At 58.4% G+C, this 14,607-nt stretch overlaps 1 protein-coding gene across 10 annotated transcripts in view; it reads right to left on the reverse strand.

Moving 5' to 3' along the window:
* Positions 1-792: 792 nt before the first annotated feature.
* Positions 793-14,607, reverse strand: part of SPECC1L (sperm antigen with calponin homology and coiled-coil domains 1 like) — a 125,335-nt gene continuing 111,520 nt past the window's right edge. For all 10 annotated transcript variants that reach the window (XM_029216716.1, XM_029216745.1, XM_029216790.1 and 7 more), the window contains 3 exons: positions 6,936-7,052; positions 6,338-6,397; positions 793-4,917 (listed from right to left, as the gene is read on the reverse strand). In XM_029216716.1, coding sequence (XP_029072549.1) covers positions 4,828-4,917; positions 6,338-6,397; positions 6,936-7,052 — 267 coding nt within the window. In that variant the 3' untranslated portion in view covers positions 793-4,827. The remainder of the gene's footprint in view (positions 4,918-6,337; positions 6,398-6,935; positions 7,053-14,607) is intronic.

Genomic DNA, 14,607 nt, shown 5'->3' on the forward strand with positions numbered 1-14,607 from the left:
TGGTCTTGTGTCATTTGCCAGGTGCCTTTGTCCAGGTCCCCAGTGAAGCCATTGCCCAGAGAGCACATGACAGGAAGCAGGCACATGGGAGGGCTGTTCACGAACTCTGCCTCCCCCATGGAGCGGATGTGCTCCTCCAGGCCCTCCTGGGGGACCCTCTGCTGCCCCACCCCACAAGCCAGCGAGCCCCTTGCCCTTGGCCTTGAGAGTCCTCCTCAGGTGCCAGGCTCCGGGAGCCCTGCAGGCCTGAGGCAGCACCGAGGGTGATGGGCTCAGGGATGCCCTGGCCGGCCCCATCTACTACCTCCAGGCCCTTGGTTTCCCTGCCCAGCCTCAAGACAAGCTGTGAAGGCTGTGGGCACCCACCCTTCCTTCCCTCAAGGCCCCGCTCGGCAGGCGAGGCAGGGGGCCAGCTGGGCTCTCCCGCTCCAGAATTCCGTTCTCAGACTCCCACCCCCAACCTACTCCCGCGGGCTCTTTGTTCCTATCCAGGATGCACCTGGGTAGCCTCTGGCCCGATTGTTTGCTCTGGGGCCAGCTGGGCCAGAGAAAGGCGGCCAGACCCAGGATGAAGCACCCAGTGGGTGCCGGGGCCAGTGTCCCCGGGAGCCACCAGGCCACCCTGAGATACTCACCAACTTCTCCTCTGAAGGAGCAGGCACCACACACTTCCTGGGGTTCTGGGATTGAGGAAGTGCGGGGACCTCACGGGACTCCACTTTATACTCAGACTAAGGCCCCAAAAAAGCAGAATCACATGAGGAAGCTCTCCAGCCGCCCGTAGCCAGGCAGCTGCAGGACCACCCCATCCTCCAGCCCAGTCCTGGGAGGATGCTTCAGCCCTCGATGACTTCTGGTGTCACACGGCAACCCTGCTGGGAACCCTGTGCCTCTGAGCTGATCTGGGTGCATCCCTGTGGATATGGAAACTGAGGCCCAGATGGGAGTGGGGCCTTGTCCTGGACAATGGTGGCAGGGACAGCCCCTGGCATGCAAGACTTGTCACTCACAAACCTAAGAATGGCCCTAAGCCAGGGCCCCAGGCACCCACACAGCAGCAGCTGCCAGAACATGAAAGCCAGCCCTCGCCACTCTCCCAGGACCCCCGCCTCAGACCTCCCCAGGTACCTCCCGCCCCACTTCACAGAGAACCTGGGAGCACGGTCCAAGGGGGACCCTTCCTGGGGTGACCGTGACCATATCGCAGAGGTGGGAAGAGCCCCAGCCCCTCACAGGTGTTGGTGGCAGACCTGGGTGTCCCTGCTTCCTGCCTGATGGGTGCTGGTAATGGTCCACCCCGTACTCCTACCCAGCCCTTCTGGTTCTGCCACCTAAGATTCCAGACCTTGTGGTGTCTCCCTCCTTGGAACCCTGGACCCCCCACCCGCCCCAATAATGCAGACATCACCATCCAAGGGCTCCTGGGGCCTGCCCTTGCCCTGGGCCTGGCACAGCTGGGGTGGCACAGACTGCAGGCCATGTCCAGTCACCCTCTGCCCTTCTCCACAAGTCCCCCAGCTCCTGGCCCTTCCTGCACACCCAGCCTGCTCTCCCAAGTGCTCCCCGCCAAGGGAGTGGGTTGAGCCCAGGGAGCGTGGAGCCCTGTCCTCTGTGCACCCATGCTGCCTCCTGCACCAATGACCAGGGCAGCCCAGCGAAGTCCTGGCCTGCTGGGGCTGGCACTCTGGCCAGCACTTTCCCAGCAACCTGGGGCCTGACGAGAACCCGCCCCTCACCCCGACACAGCACGGGGCCTGCAGGCACCAGAGCCCTGATGTCTGTCCCTGTCCCCCCCAAGGGACCACCTTAGACAAAACCTGGCCAACCCTGGGCCGCAGGAGTGCTGTGCCGTGGGAGGGAAGCCAGGCCTCCCCAAGCCCAAGAGGACGCTCCGCAGTCTGCCCAGCCGCGCCGAAGAGGCTCTGGAGATGAGGAGTCGGTCTGCTACTGGGGCAGCTGGCACAGCAGGCAGGAGTGTTCTGGGGAGGGACCCCACCCTGTGGGGCAGCAGCTAAGACAGCAGAGCTTCCCCCACTGCCCAGGGTCCCGGGTGGGGTCCCCCACTCCTGCCGCCACATGCAGGGCCCACAGGCCCGTGTCTCAGAGCCTGTGGCCTTGGCTGGACGACCTCCCTGCAGCAGCCAAGGGAGGGAGCTCAGCGTCTTCGGCCCAGGCCACGTAGCCCTGGCCACACAGCTGCTGAGTGGGGAGAAGCCGGGCCACCGCTCTCGGACACACACACCTCCACTCAGCTGGCGGCTCTGGGCCTCCCGGGGAGCGAATCAGTTACCATATGAAACCCTGACCCTGGGGAGGGGGTCGCAGGCCTGGGAGGGGCGCCCAGCTCTGCCAGTGTGAACAGGAGGGGACGCCACGGCTCTGCACGTGACCTGTGTCATGTGCAACGCGACGAGGTGCAGTGCTGTTCCCGGCTGTGCTCTGTGGAGTCACTGTCATTCCACACAAGATGCCCAGGAAGAAAGGCTTGATTGGTTGGGTGCCTGTGAGTGGTATAATTATTGATTTTTTTTCTCTATAATTTTATACATTCTCAAAATTATCTCCAAGAAGACACATTTCTAAAAAAACCCAGAAAACCTCAAGGCACCCTCCCCAACCCAGAGCAGCACATGTCTGGGCCACAGGTGGGGGGTGTGGGGGCAGCTCAGGCGGTGCTTCTGGGGCCTGATGCCCATTACAGAACCTCCGCGGTCACAAGGCCGCCCAGGCCGCATGGCTCACCTGGGCCATCCCACCCCAGATGCAGGCAGATGGCCAAAGCCTCCCCTGCCCCACCCCACTCAGGCCCCCTGGCGACGTCTCCTGGCCCGTGGGCTTAGGTGCCCTTCCTGCCACAGCCAGTCCCCGGAGGTGGCGAGGGTCCTGTTCACAGCGACCCAGAAAAGCCCAAGCCTGATGTGTCACGACAATTTTAATACATTCAAGAACATTTAATAGAACAAAAACTTAACAGTATCATCAGTCAGCAGAAGCTTGTTGTCGAGAGAAAACCAACACTGGTCCTTTTGCAGTAAAGCTTGTGCTTAAAGGGAGGAGGCAGGATGTCTTCCTGGAGACTTCGCAGCAACTGCCACTGGGCCCAAAGCACCTCACAGCACCGCTTCTAGGAACACAGGACCGCCCAGGGTCACCCCTTAAAGCCAACAGTACAGGGATCCTACCAGGAAAAGCGAAATGTCTTGCTTCTGGAACCTTCTCAGCTGTGGATCCATGTGGAAATCGTGAGCGGCTTGGCCACACAGCCTGTTGTCAGAGAGGCGGCTGGGCACCCAGGAAGCCCTCCCTGCAGCCCCCTCTGCCCCGTCACCAACACTGGGGGCTGAGGCCGGGCAACACCAGCCCATCAGCAGTGGCCACACTCCTCCAGAGGACACCGGCGACCCCCCACCACCACAGGCCCTGCAGCAGGAGCCGCCAGGGACAGCGGTGTGAACTGCAGACCCAGGAAAGTCTCCACTGGCCAAAACAACCGCCTCACATAATAAATAGGCAAAAATGTGGCCGCAGATCAGGCACACAGGCCACCATAAGAGCAGATGAGAGAAAAACCAAGTGGAGAGACACTGAAAAGCAACAACTCTCCCCTGACAGTCACTCAGCTGACAGCACAAGTGCCCAGCAGGGCAGCAGATGCGAGCGAGGACAGAGCCTGTCAGGGAGGAGGGGTCTCCTGTGTGCTCTGGGCTGGGCGCTGCTCTGCAGCTGAAAACAGGCGTTTCACCAGGAGCCTCCCCGGGGGTGGCAGCCGGTGACCTGGGCCAGCGGGCTGCATGTACAGCCCGTCTCACAGCCGCCCTCTGCCCTGGGCTGTTGACTCGTCCGACCCCTGGTCTTGAACCTCCTGCTCATGCATGGAGCCGCAGCCCCCAGGCTGGCTGGGCGGCCTCCCCAAGCCCCCGCCTTGCATCCTGTGGGGCAATGGCTGCTCTTCGTCCTGCTTATTTGTGTTCTGGAAGTGCAGGTCTCGAAACTGTTTGAACCAACAGCGGCTCCCCGTTCCCAAGGAGGGCTGCTGAGGGTTGTCATCTGGATGGCGGCGGCAGCCTCGCCTGCAGAGCTAAGGCACTTTCTTCCACCCCAGCCAGGAGGGTCACTTCCGAGCGACTCAGGGACTGAAATCGCACCATCTGGGCCCCTTGACTTGTTCAGCTTTTCCTCCTGTTTCTTGCGACGTTGGTTCTGGCTTTCATCACCTTATGTCCAGATTTTGTGTTTTATCGCTACACTTACCAAAACAATTTAACTTTGGTACTAAGAAAACAAAAGCCATTTCCCCCCAGTATTGCTCATAAGAAAAAAAGAGAACTCCTTAGGAAAGATTCCTTTGTCTGGAACCCTGAGGTTGGTGCTGGGTTTCCGAGCCCCTGGAGCTGGAGATTGGCAGAGCTTGAGGGCGGGGGGCACAGTCCGTATCGCTGGCGAGGATGCCCTGTCACACAGGAGGGGAACAGGGGCCTATAAGGTACCCACTCCCCCCACCCCGCCCCGGTTCTCAGGGGCGAGCAGTTGAGGTGCTGCAGGAAGCTTTCACAACCTAGGGAGCTGCCCGCGCACGAATCCCCTTCCCTAGCTTGGACCGTGAGTGAGCCTTTCCTCCCACCCCAGTGCTAATGGTTCCCCAATCTCTCCAGCAAGTCAGCGTGTGCGCGGGGCCCTGGCCGCGGAGGCCAGGTGGAAGAGCCTGGCCCAAGTGCGGGCCACACAGGCCGAGTCCCCTGCTCGCCGGGGGCGGGGCTCACACGCTGCGGGGCGGCCGGGGCAGAGTGTAGGGAGCTGCGCTCGGGGTGACCGTGGGGCCTCAGGTGCTCAGGTCTCAAAGTACTTGTAGATGGCCGTCACATAGAGCATCACGTTCTGCCAGTCCGGCCGCTCGGTCCCGACCATCTCGTTAATGTCCTGACAGAGAAGAAGAGGCTAGTCAGAGCCCGGGTTGCCTCCCAGCCACAGCACCAAGGGCTCTGGGGGTGGGGGCCTCCCTCATGGGACTTTTGTCCGAGTCTCACTGCACGGGTCAGCAGCCAAGTACCCAGGAAACTCCTCGCCCTGGGCGTAGGCAATGTCCAAGCCTCCCGCCCTGCCCAGGGCTGCCCTTCAAGGCTGGAAGGGGCTGGTCTCCTCTGGGGGAGGGGGAGTTGGGCCCTCCTCCCCACCTGCCTCTCCTCGCTAACCCCTCCGGCATCACCTCTGAGTGTCCTTCCCACCAGGCACTGCCTGCCCCACGGTGGGCGACCCCCTGAAGCCCTGGAAGCCACAGTTCTGTGTGTCCTGCGTGGCCCCCGTGGCTGGGGAGACATCAGCTGACGCTGCTGGGAAGTGGGCGGGGGACCCTGGGCTCTGCGACGTGCCCGGGAGGCCCCCAAGAAAGACCCGCTCTCCTTGCAGGGCACTGCTCCCAGGGGTCCCATGGGTGCGAGACACAAATGAGGACCAGAGTCAATGGGATGGGGAGAAAGAACACATGTATGTTCAGTGTAAGAATCTCAATGGAAAGTTTTTAGGCTGGGGAACTGCCTGCTTATATATCAGCATTTACACATGGTGTAAAACATCCAGGTAATGAGAAATATTTCAACTGTAATTTCTCTCTCTCTCTCTATATGATTGAATAGAAGCCACTCAGAAACACGTATTTCTGTGAACTCAGAAGACATATTTATGGAACTCTACACAAACACTCCTGCAGGGTAAAGATGAGTGCAAATATGTCTTCAAAGCTATCAGCTGTCACAAGGCAGGGTGATGGGTACCCTCGGGGTGGGAGGTGGCACTGGGGGTTCCTGACCTGGCCCTGTGGGGTCCTTCACTCTGTGGACCCCCGAGCTGTGCAACACCCCCGTCACGTTAATTTCATCAGCATCTCTGGGTGTGGAAGTCTCTGGCTTTGCATTTGGACAAGGTATTTTCTCCCTGGAAGTCAGACTTGGTGACGAGGCAGGAGCCCCCACGGAAACACGTCTGTCCTGAGCTACTGTAGTCCAGAGCACAGCCCTGACCCCAGGGCTCCTCCGCCTCCCTTCCGCACCCTTGAGAAGCGCTCTGGGGCCTTGCCCTGCCCTCCCCTGCCTCTACTTTGACACCCGAGGCAGATCTGCTGGAATGTGCTTTTGACAGCGAAACGTGACCACCCCCCACTAAGGGCGCTTCCTTGGGACACTTGACGGAAGGCATAAAGAGCGCCGGGCAGGGGACCATCTGCACCCCACCCGCAGGATGTCCTTGCGGCTGGTGCAGGGCCCGCCGGGGCCCCAGTCCCCACCCAGAAGCCTCCTGGTCACCAGGCCTCCCAGGGGTCTCTCCTCAGGGGACGGGGGCTCACCAGTGTGGACTTGATGCCGACACTCTCGGCAGCCTGGAAGGCCAGGGTGAAATTCCTCCGCTGGAAAAGAAACCGTGTGACAGGTGCATGAGCGGGGCCGGAGAGGGCAGCCTGACAGCCCGGTCCACACCCATGCCCGCTGCCCCGCCCCTCTGGTGACAAGCTGCGGAGTGACACCCACACACTTGTTCTTTCCTCTCCGCACAGGAGGGTCACTTTTCACACATCAGCTCTGAGCTGCCCAGCACCCCCAAAGCTAATAAGCAACACCTGTGAAATTGTTTCCTCCCCGTGGGGGTTTTCAAAGGTCATCTGAAGGGCAGGAGGGGCCAATGGGAGTGCACACCAGAGGGCTTGGGCCTGGGTCCTCTCCCAGTGCCCGTCTGGGCAGGGCTGCACCGTGAGCCGGTCGTGGCTGGACGTGGGGAAGGTGGCCTGGCGTGGGTGGCGCTGCCCAGACCACTCTCCTCAAGAAGCCCTGACCCTCAATGTCGTTCCCAGAGAGGCCACCGGGGTGTGCGAGGAGCCAGCAGTTTGCCCCCCGCACTGCCATGGAGGGCTCTCTCCCCTCCTCACCGCCTGCCCTCCATGGCCTCACCTTATCCTGACTGTTGAGCTCCTGGTAGGGAATGTGGGCGGGCAGGTACGTGTGCAGGAGAGCACAGAAGGCCAGCCCGTCGTTCCAGCTGCTGCTAAAGTTGGTGATGTCGATATTCTGCAGGAAAAGAAAGAAAACATGTGAGCAACACACACTGCGGGCTTCTCAGGAGATGGCCGAGGGGGGCGGAGGCCCCCAGGCCCAGCAGGCTGAGCCTCTGCAGGAAGCACGGCAGGATGGGGGGCTGGGGGCCGAGCCCAGGACCAGCTGGTGTCCGTGACCGGCCCCCACCCTGCACACCAGATCGCTGCAACCACAGCAGCAGAAATTTGAGCCACCCAAACCCTGGCCTGAGAGGACACAGCCCTGGGGGCCAGGGGCTCCGCCTCTGGGGCACCGGGGAGCAGCAGCGCTGTGTTAGGAAGAGCTGTGGTCCAGCCTCCTCCCCATCATTTACAGGACATCACAACCCCTGCACTCTGAGGACCAGCCGCCAGCCTGCACTCGGCGCCAATGACCGGGGGGTGGGGGGTGGGGGGGTGCGTGGGGCTCCCACAGTGCATCTCCGAGAACCACCTCGACTCTTTGAAGGGGCACCTAGTCCATATTCAAATTAAACTGTTCACAACTACAGAAGAAACACGTCATTCAGAGTATTTTATTATATGATAAAGCAATTCAGCTAGAAAGTAGCCTTTACCTTGATTTGCAAGAACTCTTTTGAAGCTGAAACTCCACAATGAAATTTGGAAATTCACACGCTTTATGAAAATGCCACAAACTGAAAAAGAGAGCACCCCAACCCCCAGCACCTCCTGCTTCATGTCTTACTACTGTTTCATGCAGCCTTCAAATGCACGAGTCCGCTTCCTGGGTGACCGTGCTCGAGGCGGCAGTCCTCACTCCCCGGGAGCAGTGGCCAGAGAACAGCAACGCTACTCACCTCCGTAGGGAGTGTTCTAGGAAGTCTGCCGGCCCGACCCCCTTACAAACCGTTAGGTCCTGACACCAAGTAGGGCCCGGGGGCAAAGGGCGGGTGGGGAGGGTGGGGCTCTCCTGACAAAAGCAGCAGGTAGTGTGGACACAAACTCTGTCACCAAAAGGAAGCGTCTAGCCCTGACTGCAGGCACCCAGGACGCTGCCCTCTGGGGACTGCTCAACCATGACCCTCTGAAGGGCAGCAGCTCTGGGGGCAGTGATCCCAGAGATCACTCCCTCAGTGGCCGCCAATCCGGCCTGGAGGACTTGTCCATAAACTGTGGTGAGGAAAGTGATCAGGTTAAGGTGCAAAGGGGCGCAAATCTGCTGACAGCCCCAGGGAAAGGCGGCGGTAAGGTGTGGTGGCCGTGGGCCATCTGACGCGGCCATCTAAGGGCAGTGCCAGCCACTCAGTGACATCACCACCCCCCTAAGATGAGGCCTGGGCAGCCCCTGCCTCACTGGTCCCCACACTTGTGACCGTGAAGACACTGCCCCGACAGGCTGGCTGCCCTCACAGGCCTCTGCTCCGGCAACCACCACAGTTATGGCCATGGCCAACCTGTCCCTTTGATGTCATCGGGATCTCAGGAAGCAGCCAGCAGGGGCGCTTCAGCCCCACCTGGGACTAGGACCAGGGAAGGAAGTCACCTGTCCAAGGTGTGGGGCTGGTGGGTGGGAGGACAGGGCTGGGAACCCTGGTCCCCAGCATCCTCCGGGCCGTGTCTCACTTTAATTCTCATAAACCCCAGAAGCGTTTTTCCATGAGGCTCAGGTCACAGATGATTCCTGTGGGATTATTCCTCCCAGTCGTCAGGGCCAAACGCCCTGACAAAAGAGCCAGGACACTGGTCGCCATCGCATGGGCAGCAGGGAATGAGCTTCTTCACAACGTGTCCCAGCTCTGCACGGGGCTGAGTGTAGCTTACAGCAGCCAGAGGCGCCGACCCCTGCCCGTGGGTCACATGCACGCCCGGAGGAAAACAAATCTCTACTTCCTGCCGCTAGGCCTGATGTGGCGGAGCCTACGTGCCTGGCCTCACCGGCCTGAGGCAAAGGCCCCAGCACCAGAGAAAGCAGCTGTGCCCCAGCTCCCAGCTGTGGGAACCCGGCCATCCAGCTTCCTCCAAACAGACCAGACCCCCAGCCTGGACCCCGCAGTCAGAGCAGCACCTCGTGAATGAGGCACCCCGAGGAGACAGCGGGCCTGGGGCCCCAGGGCAACGACGACCAATTTCCAAATCAAAACAGCTGAAACCCAGACCACTGCCCTGCTCCCTGCGAGATGGAGGGGGCCCAGCCAGTGTGGCCCCGGCCCATCCAAAGACGCTGGGGAAGCAGACAGGCCCTGACACAGGGGTGGGCGGGGAGGTGGGGAGGCCTGCACCCTCTGCTCCCATCTCACCATCTACTTCAGTGTTTTTCATGTTCGGGGCTGAAAAATCAAACTATTGATACTATGAAATAACACAGACAGAACACAGAAAAGCATGGAGACAGCAAGGCTGTCTCCAAAGCTGAAAAGCACAGGGAAGGTGGGACGTTCCCAGCCTCCTGTCTGTGCTCTGGGCCCCACGGCTGTCACAGCGTATTAATAAAAGGACAGGATCCATAGAAAGAAAGAAATGCGCGGAAAGGTACAAACACTGTATGAAATTGCCAGAGGAATGGCCGTTCCCATGGGAGCCACCCCCTCCCACTACCGGCTGTGCCCAAACAGGGACCACAGGGAGCTCCAGGCCCCCGAGGTGAGCAGTGGGCAGGGGACCCGGGCCCCACCCCACCCGGTTTCCTGAAGAAGAGCGCAGATAACAAGCTCTCATAAAATCATTCAACACCCAAGGCCGGAGGGATGGCGACGCTATGACCGCTCATCGCAAAGCAACTCAAATGCCACAGGGACATGCATGGACCGTCTCTGCAGGCCTGTGAGGACACCAGAGCCGCAGCCCTCCAGGGTGGTGCAGGAGACCTTGGCCTTGGAGGGAGCCAGAGTGCTGACCCCCAGCGAGACACCCTCAGGCCTGCAGGCAGGGGCCTGGGTATGAGTCGTCTGGGGCTGAGCTGGGAGCAGGGGACAACAGGGTGGCGAATAGGGAGGGGAAGTGAGGGCTACAGAGGCTCCGGAGAAAAGGAAACTGTACTTGGGGACTGACTGGCTGTGAGGAAGGAGAGAGCCCGCAGTCTGTGCCGGCAGAACTGGACAGCAGGGTCCTCCAGTGACGCACGGCTCACTGGGGGGAGGTACTCCCGACAATTACGTCTGTGGCACCCAGGGAGGTGCCTGGTGCTGACACGAGGGTCTGCAGCTGGGGACGCAGTGTAGGGGGGGCGCCGGGGGTGGCCGGAGCAGACAGTGTGCAGGAGGGAGGCCTCAGACCAAGCCCCTCAGTATAAGCGCCAGGCAGAGGAGAACCGCCTTCAACGGGACACAGGGGAAGGCCCGACAGGCGGGACAAACCAGAAGCCAAAGGAAGAAGCGTCAGAACTGGGAGGGATCAACAGCATCAGTGCTGCCAGAAAGCCCGCTGAACAAGGCAGCACTCAGGGTGCCACTGGTCCCAGTGAGCAGGTCGCAGAGGAGGGGTGCCACGAGCCACAGCACGGGGCACATCTGTGCAGCCTCGCGGCTCTCACAGGCAGACGTCCTCACGCACGTCCTTCACAGAGCTGCCTAGAGACGGAATCTCTGTTTTCAGAAGGTGGTACTTCCAGTGAAGAGGAAGGCCCTTGACTATGAGACCCGTCTTCCAGTGCGTTTCTCTCTGAAGCAGCTGCAGGGTCAAGGACCTTCCGCCCTACGGGCCCTGACACCGCAGCTCTGCAGGTGGCCAGCTGACCCCTTTACAAAAAATAATACTCATAGAGCCAAAACTGGTGCTTTTTGACGGGAACATGCACACTAACGGGAGGATTTTCTTCGCACTATTCACAGGCAATGCCAAGCTCTCTAAGAATGAAACAGTTTTCTTTTAAAATAGAGACACAGTAATTATAATACAAGTTGCTAATTAATGCATTCAGATTTCGCATTTAGCTTTCAGGTGTCTTCAGGCTCTCCTACTGCACAAGATAAGTCTAAGTTTGGACAAAAACAAGAGGGTTACGGGAGTTCAAAAAAGCCTTGAGGGGCTCCCCTGGTGGCGCAGTGGTTAAGAATCCACCTCCCAACATAGGGGACACGGGTTCGAGCCCTGGTCCATAAAGATCCCACATGCCGCGGAGCAACCAAGCCTGTGCACTACAACTACTGAGCCTGTGCTCTAGAGCCCACGAGCCACAACTACTGAGCCCACGTGCCTAGGATCTGTGCTCCGCAATAAAGAGAAGCCACCACAATGAGAAGCCTGCTCACTGCAACAAAGAGTAGCCCCCCCTCTCGCCGCAACTAGAGAAAGCCCGCGCACAGCAACAAAGACCCAACGCAGCCAAATAAATAAATAAATAAATAAATTTATATTAAAAAAAAGCTTTGAGCACAGACTCAAATGAGGTGCTTCACCCCATTTTCCTTCCATCCAGGAAGGGCCGACGGTGATCTGTAGGCAGATGGCTGTGGCCTGTGTGCAGGGCCCTCAGCTGCCCTCTTCATCTCACCAGAGCTCAGACTCCCCTGGCCCCCGCTGCCCTTGGCGGGCAGCTCCCCGAGCTGGGACATGTGCCCTCCCCGCTCCTGCGCCCTTAGATGCGGCCTGCCCCCACCTGTGGCGGCAGGTGAGTCCCACCTCTGTGCATCGAGGGTTGAGGGCTGGAGTCTGAGAGCCAAGAAGTTACACAAATCGCCACAAAAAAAGATTAAGAATAGGTCATAAAACATCTTAAAATGTTTTAATGTGTCTGAAGTTTAATTAAGGGCCATAAAATGCACCCCAAATACCACATAGTTGTTAAGGTTCTGATCTATTTAAGGAAATGCCATTTTCGGGGGCACAAGGCAAAGGGCCAAAACCCATGATTAATCTCTGCAACACTCACGGCACCACTTCCTCCGCCATCTCAGCCGCCGTGCTGGGATCCCCCCGTGACCGTGACCATGACCGAGCACACCGCCCGCCTTCGGGAGGCAGGACAGAGCCACAGACAAACCCCTGTCCACGGGGCCTCGAGGCCTCTGCCCTGGGCCGAGGGACAGGGTTTGGAGGGTGTTAGGGAATCTGGGTGAGGAGGGTGGGGGATGCAGTGCCTAGAAGAGAGGGAAAAGCCACCAGGAGGCGGGTTTTAGCGCTCCGGGAGCTACTGTTAGCGGGAGGCCCCAGAGGCCCCGGGAGGAACACGCAGCAGCCTGCTGGTGCTGGGGTGCCCACGCTGGCTGCACATCTGAGGTGCTGCCTGGGGCCTCCATGCTGTCTCCTGTTTGAAGTTGAGCCAGGCTCTGCTCCAGGTCAGGGGAGGGGAGAGGAGAGGAGGGGGGAGGTGGCAGGGGTCTGGGGAGTCTGAGGCCCGCTCGTCACAATGTCCATGTCGGGACGTGTGTAAAGTGGGAGGAAGGAAGGAAAGATGCCAGGGCAGGCAGCCCAGGGGGCCAGCGACCCCGGAGACAGGCCTGCATCTTGTGCCCTGTGGGGGAAGGGGTTCCAATAAAGGCCTCAGAATCACGGGCAAAACCTTTTCAAGGTGACACCTCTCAGCCATCCGCCGGAGAGGCTGATCCGGCCAGTCTGGGCACCATTCTCCGTAAAGTTCCCCAGATGCCCTGAGTGTGCAGCCAGGAGGCAGGACCACCGACCCGAAGACCAAAGGCAGCTGGAAACATGGACGGGACATCCCAGCATGAGGCCTGGCCGGGCCAGCTGGACCTCACTCAGGACCCTGTGCGCTGGGGAACCAGGCCAGGATCAAGCACTGGACGGAACCTTCCTGACCAGACTCGACAGAAGGCAACCAAACAGCCGATGGAGGAGCCTGTCTGAAAAGAGGAATTCCTGGGACAGACAGAGCGAGACCAGCACTGTTGGGCGACCGCGATCAGCAGCGGTAGCGAGCTGGCCTCCCTCCCCTCTACCTGGTCGGACGGACACAACTCCACCTGAGGGGCTTCTGCCGGAAATCTGAGCTGGAATCAGATCCAGCCTCGAATCTACTACCAGTTTATATCAGGGACAGCACTGCAGGGCTGTCAACACCAAACCTAAAATGCAGACGCTCCACAGGACACAGTCCAATTCCTTCCAAAGACAAACTGAAAGGAAACAAAAAGAGGGATGGGAGCTTTAAGATTAAAACAGACTTAAAAGAGGCATATTATCCAAATGCAATGTGTGAACCTTATTTGGATCTTAAGTCAAGCAAATCAACGGTAAAACTGACCATGATTCAATTGGGAAGTCTGACCTCTGTCCAAATATGTGGTGACATTAAATGGCTGGGACCTGCTTCGGAATCACCAGGCAGGGGTGGGAGAGCAAGGACTGTGCGCTGACCACCTGGGCCTGGGCGGTGTACTGAGTGTCCTTTTGCTATTCTCACAGCTTTAGTGTGTATCTGAAAATTTCCATGAAAACCAAACAAACCTACAACTCAATGACAGACAAACAACCCAAAGGCCCAAATATGAAAATGGGCAGAGGATCTGAACAGACATTTCTCCAAAGTCGACGGACAATGGCCAGCAGCACAAGAGAAGATGCTCAACGCTGTTGGTCACCAGGGAATTGCAAATCAGAACTAGGCTGAGCCACCACCTCAGGCCGCCAGGATGCACAGTACTTGGAAAACTGGAAACAACAGATGCTGGTGAGGATGTGGAGAAACCAGAGGCCCTGTACTTGCTGCTGGGAACGTAAGACAGCGCAGCTGCTGTGGAGCAATGTGACGATTCCTGGTCACTTACACGTAGAATCACTATGCGCCCCAGTGAGGCCACTCCTTGGGGACAAACCAAGAAGACCTGAAGATGGCGTGGACACAAATCCCCCACACGAGTGTCCACAGCAGCGCAGAAGTCCAAAGGTGAAAGCAACACAAACGTCTACCAACCGGAAAATGGATAAACAAAACGGGGAGCATCCCCACGATGGGGCGTTTTCGAGCCACGGAAAGGAACGATACATGGTACAAAGTGGATGAATCTGGAAACATTACGCTGAGTGAAAGTGAGACACAAAGCCCACAAATTACATGACTCCATTTATATGAAACACCCAAAATAGTGAAATCCAGAGACAGAAAGCAGATGTATGGCTGTCAGGGGCTGGGGCCGGGAAACAGTTCCAGATGAGAAGTTCTGGAACTAGAAGGTGCTGACGGACATGCAACAATGCGAATGTACTTAATGCCACTCAACTGTAGACGTAAAAATGGCTAAGGTGGTACGTTTTATGTGTATTTTACTACAATTTAAAAAATTGTCTGATGTTCAGAAGTAGCTTATGCTCAGTAAGTCTGTACACCAGGTAGGCCTCAAAAGCAACTAACTTACCCACAAGTGTTTACTGAAGAAGTTACGGCTCACGTGCAATGACTCACGAGTGCATTTTATGGGAATTTACTATGGCCCTGGCCCTGCTCTAAAATTTTTTAATTTCTTAAAAACAAACAGTTAAAGGTAGAAGCAGGGTATCAGTCTGCTTCCTTTACCACCAGGATACACCAAGCACTCTGCCAACTCAAAAGGGACCTGACCCACCGCCCATCCTGGGGATGGCTGTCCAGTGTCCTGGGAGGGAAGGGGCCGCACTGACCTGCAGTGACGCTG

The sequence above is a fragment of the Monodon monoceros genome, unplaced genomic scaffold, assembly GCF_005190385.1.
Source record: "Monodon monoceros isolate NGI ecotype Baffin Bay Population unplaced genomic scaffold, NGI_Narwhal_1 Super_Scaffold_1, whole genome shotgun sequence".
Lineage (NCBI taxonomy): Eukaryota > Metazoa > Chordata > Mammalia > Artiodactyla > Monodontidae > Monodon > Monodon monoceros.